Source organism: Cynoglossus semilaevis, chromosome W, assembly GCF_000523025.1.
Source record: "Cynoglossus semilaevis isolate Cse_v1.0 chromosome W, Cse_v1.0, whole genome shotgun sequence".
NCBI classification, from domain to species: domain Eukaryota; kingdom Metazoa; phylum Chordata; class Actinopteri; order Pleuronectiformes; family Cynoglossidae; genus Cynoglossus; species Cynoglossus semilaevis.
Window position 1 is genome coordinate 5,288,191 of NC_024327.1, and position 4,963 is coordinate 5,293,153.

At 42.6% G+C, this 4,963-nt stretch overlaps 1 protein-coding gene across 2 annotated transcripts in view; it reads right to left on the reverse strand.

The window, feature by feature from the left end:
- The window catches only part of LOC103397020 (CCR4-NOT transcription complex subunit 6-like), a 34,091-nt gene extending 29,362 nt beyond the window's left edge, over nt 1-4,729 (reverse strand). Inside the window, exons 1-3 of one of the 2 annotated variants that reach the window (XM_025052876.1) lie at nt 4,617-4,729; nt 4,419-4,540; nt 1,339-1,460 (exon numbers count right to left, since the gene is read on the reverse strand). In XM_025052876.1, the coding sequence (XP_024908644.1) occupies nt 1,339-1,460; nt 4,419-4,540; nt 4,617-4,622 (250 nt within the window). In that variant the 5' untranslated portion in view covers nt 4,623-4,729. The remainder of the gene's footprint in view (nt 1-1,338; nt 1,461-4,418; nt 4,541-4,616) is intronic. The other variant, XM_008335271.3, reaches the window with a different exon arrangement.
- Between the last annotated feature and the right edge of the window lie 234 nt (nt 4,730-4,963).

Genomic DNA, 4,963 nt, shown 5'->3' on the forward strand with positions numbered 1-4,963 from the left:
GCCCCCCAAATGGTGGGCCTTCCTGCGGGTGGTGGGCCTACTGCGGGCTCACGTCGCTTGTTCGGGCTGAGCCCGGCCGGGTCCCGTGAGCAAGGACCCAGCCCAAGGCCTGGCTCCAGGGTGGGGCCCCGGTGATGTCAATCCGGGTGACGTGAACCTCTTTGATTTAATTACTTTCTTCATTGGGGGGGTTGAACCGCTATTTGTCTGATCCGTCGCCTAGGACGTGTTTGCCTTGGGACACCCTACCAGGGGCATTAAGCCCCCGACAACATAGCTCCTAGGTTCATTCGGATACTCAAACCCCTCCACCACGTTAAGGTTGCGGTTCAAGGAGGGGACGTTTAACTCTGTTATCACAATTAGAAGATGTTCAACAACAAATTATTACAGTATGGTTGCATAACCCAAATCCGCACAACGTTGCGTCTTTGTATTGTCGATGTATGGTGCGATGCAGGACGACTCAGATGCATGGCTGTCGATTTTTTCGTGGTCAAGAACTCTTTTTATTTCTCCTTTTTTTATCGATGCAGGAAAAGCACACACTCTCGCTGCAAAGCACTCCGCACGGAACAGTGTCAAAACAACTATACGGTGACCACCCAGAACAAAAATAGTGACAAGCGCCTGGCTCTGGAGGGGCTAACAACAACAGCGTCCTCCAGTGTCCAACTTAGGTCACTACCCTTTTCCACAAATCTCCGTCCCTACTGATCTGCGACTCCATGCGCACCCATCTCACTGATATTGTCAAAACCCAAGTGAAGCAAACTAATTCCGGGCTTGCCATCATTCCGGGTGGATTGACCACAGAATTCCAACCATTTAATATTGGTGTTAACAGGGCATTTAAAGTTAAATTGCGAGCTGTGTGGGAGCATTGGATGACAGAAAGCGAACACACATTCACCAAGGGACGCAACGCAAGGCGAATTACGCCACTATCTACCAATGGATTGTGGATGCTTTGGCAAAGGTATCGGTCTCAAATGTCGTCCGAGCTTTTACAAAGGCTGGAATCATCACTGAACAACTAATTACCAGCAATGACACTAATTCGGATAATGACGAGAGGGATCCAGGCATGCTTGATTGTTCCACTTAATTGTTTCGCTGACAGTTGTTTTGTTTTGCTTAATGTGTCTTATAACCCGGTGCGCCTTATGTATGAAAATATTCCCGTTCATTGATAGTGCACCTTATAATGCAGTGCTCCTTATGATCCGAGAAATACGGTATACATTGTTATAAATTGTTAATAAAAATATTAATATTGACATTTTGGTTTCCACCTTAAAAAACAAAACAGATGAGTAATTAAGTGGTTGAACTGACCAGAAATCTCAAGCTCTGTCCAGTGAGACTTCTTCCCACTGGCCACCTCCTCAGTTGGCATGATGGTGTAACATCTACGAGGATCTGGAGGGTCATATTTATCCTTTGGCATACCTGGTAATCTGGGAAAACAAATATTATACTGTTACATGTCATTTGGCAATTTAAAACTCTCGTAAAACCTCAAACATGAGCAATAAATGACGAGAAATAAATAGCAAACCAGATGTAAAAAAAGGGTGGCTTCATTTACATTTTACTGAAAGGTGTAACTGTGTTTGGGCAGATTGTGAAAAATGATATCCAAATATTTGTAGTCAGTTTGTAGTCAGTTTGTAGTAAGTATTCTTTTAGAAGCATTGTTATGTTATGAAGTTATGAAGTTTACATGAAAAATCTACAAAAAAATGCCTTAACATAAAATTATTTTGTATTATTATTTTTAAGTACTTTTTAAACAGCATATAAAAAGTAAAGGTTCCTGCTTATCGATATGACTCATCTTTGGTAGCGTTATTAATAATAAGAGTCATTAGGTAAATAAATATATATACAGTTGTGTTCAAAATTATTCAACTCCCACTGCAATAAAGTGTTTTAGCAAGTTTGACATTTATTTTTTTATCTTTTGTAATCAGATCAAAGGACTTGTAAATTAGACAAATGCAACTGAAATTACAACAATATTTCTGGTGACCAACAAATGTCCTTTTTGTGTTTGCAACATTTACAAAATTATTCAACCCCTTAGTCACATCCATCCTTAGTACTTCGTACAACATCCTTTTGGAAGTTATGACAAGCTTGACACAAGTTTGTTGCAGTGATCCGGTATCTTAGTTCATTCCTCATGGGCAAAAGTCTCCAGTTCGTTCACATTCTTGGGCTTGCATGCTGCAACTGCCTTCTACAAGTCCCACCAGAAATTTCAAATGGATTTAAGTCAGAGGATTGCAATGTTAACTCCAGAATGTTCCAGCCCTTTGTCTGCAGCCAAGCTCTAGTAGATTTGGAGGTATGCTCGGGATCATTGTCCTGTTGGAAAGTCCAACGTGAAGACTGCAGCCTCAGGTTTATGACTTACTGTATGACATTTACATCCAAGATCTCCTGGTACTTAATAGAACTCATGGTACCTTGCACACACTGGAGATTCCCTGTACCTGAAGAACCAAAAGAACCCCAAAGCATGACTGATCCCCCACCATGCTTCGGTAGGCAATGTGTACTTTTCTTCATAGGCCTTGTTCTTTCTTCTCCAGCCATAACATTGATCCATAGGCCCAAAGAGTTCCAATTTTGTTTCAGCACAGTATCCCAAAATCTTCGTGGTTTGTCCACATCTTTGTATATCCATATCCTTTCTTATGAAGAGAAATGACCTCCTCTCTTGACTGGACTTCACCATGTTGCAAAGATACAAGTAACTGTCTAGAAGGAGCCGAGTATCACAGTCCTTTTAAATCTGCTTGATTTTTGCCTGTTATGGTTCTGTTCACATCTAAAGGCGTTTCCAATACCAAATTGAAAGCTTTTTATTGAACCTCGGTTCTTAAGTGTGGTAATCTTTAAGGGGTTGAATGCTGTTGAATTGTGTCAGTGAAGAAATCACAAAAAGGACATTTGATACTGTATTAGACAAACTATTTCTGTCTTTTTAGTTGCATTTAGCTAATTTACAAGTCCTTGTTAGATTTCATTATGAACACTATTACAAATATATATTGATTTCCCTAAAACCCTTTACAACATTGGGGGTTGAATAATTTTGAACACAACTGTATTTGTTTGTCCTTTTGCCTGTTAAAGGTTTGAGTGACTTTAAATATTTGGGAAAGTGGACCAACTTTAACAGAACTGGAGTTCTGTCTTAACTGTTAATTTTAATCTAAACATTATGTAAAATTAGCCAAGTTCACATACATAACAAGTAGGAACCACGTTCACGAACATAGGTTAAGCGCGTGTCCAAACATACATACATACATACATACATACATACATACATACACTATATTACCAAAAGTATTCGCTCACTCATTCAAATGATCAGAATCAGGTGTTCTAATCCCTTGGCCTGGCCACAGGTGTATAAAATCAAGCAAGTCGCCGACTTTCTGCACAGTCAATTGCTACAGAGCTACAAACTTCATGTGACCTTCAGATTAGCCCAAGTACAGTACGCAGAGAGCTTCATGGAATGGGTTTCCATGGCCGAGCAGCTGCAGCCAAGCCACACATCACCAAGTGCAATGCAAAGCGTCGGATGCAATGGTGTAAAGCACGCCGCCACTGGCCTCTAGAGCAGTGGAGACGCGTTCTCTGGAGTGATGAATCACGCTTTTCCATCTGGCAATCTGATGGACGAGTCTGGGTTTGGAGGTTGCCAGGAGAACGGTACATTTCAGACTGCATTGTGCCGACTGTGAAATTTGGTGGAGGAGGAATTATGGTGTGGGGTTGTTTTTCAGGAGCTGGGCTTGGCCCCTTAGTTCCAGTGAAAGGAACTTTGAATGCTTCAGGATACCAAAACATTTTGGACAATTCCATGCTCCCAACCTTGTGGGAACAGTTTGGAGCGGGCCCCTTCCTCTTCCAACATGACTGTGCACCAGTGCACAAAGCAAGGTCCATAAAGACATGGATGACAGAGTCTGGTGTGGATGAACTTGACTGGCCTGCACAGAGTCCTGACCTGAACCCGATAGAACACCTTTGGGATGAATTAGAGCGGAGACTGAGAGCCAGGCCTTCTCGACCAACATCAGTGTGTGACCTCACCAATGCGCTTTTGGAAGAATGGTCAAAAATTCCTATAAACACTCTCCTCAACCTTGTGGACAGTCTTCCCAGAAGAGTTGAAGCTGTAATAGCTGCAAAAGGTGGACCGACATCATATTGAACTCTGGGTTAGGAATGGGATGGCACTTCAGTTCATAGTAGGAGTTAAGGCAGGTGAGCGAATACTTTTGGTAATATAACGCACACACTCGCGCACACACACTCGCGCACATACACTCACGCGCACACGCACACACACACAAAAGCAACATTTATTTAAATCCCACATGAACACATACATGCACGCAAGCACGGGCGGCAGACTCCAAGCACCGCTCTTGATTTCTCGGCTCGTAGCCGCAGAGACGCACGCTGTCCGGACACAACGCCGCTTCGAGAGTCGGTCCCAAACGTGGCCAATCTATGTTTGAAGCGTGACCCGGAATAAAGTCACTACATTTTGTTCACATCGAATACAAACTGCGAGGGGACAATACCTTCATTCGTATGCGGTAGAAGTGGATTTAGGGAAGGTAAGTGACGCAGACATGTAGCAACAGCAGCGGTAGCCGCGGCTCTGGGGCAGTCGTTTAGACCCTGAACGTCTCGGAAACCGGCACGAGAACAACAAACGTCACCTCCGCTAAAGTTGGTTTTGCTGGTGCGTCTATGCTTCCTCCACGAATTAGTTGTAAGCTGAAAAATGTTTATTAAATTTAGTAGAGGAACAAAAAAACAAAGATCAAATCACAGAGTACATCTTAAAGATTAGGAACAGAAAATCGACCTTCAAATCCTCAAGTTACTGATCGTAACTATGATGGTGTCACAGATGGAACTTTTT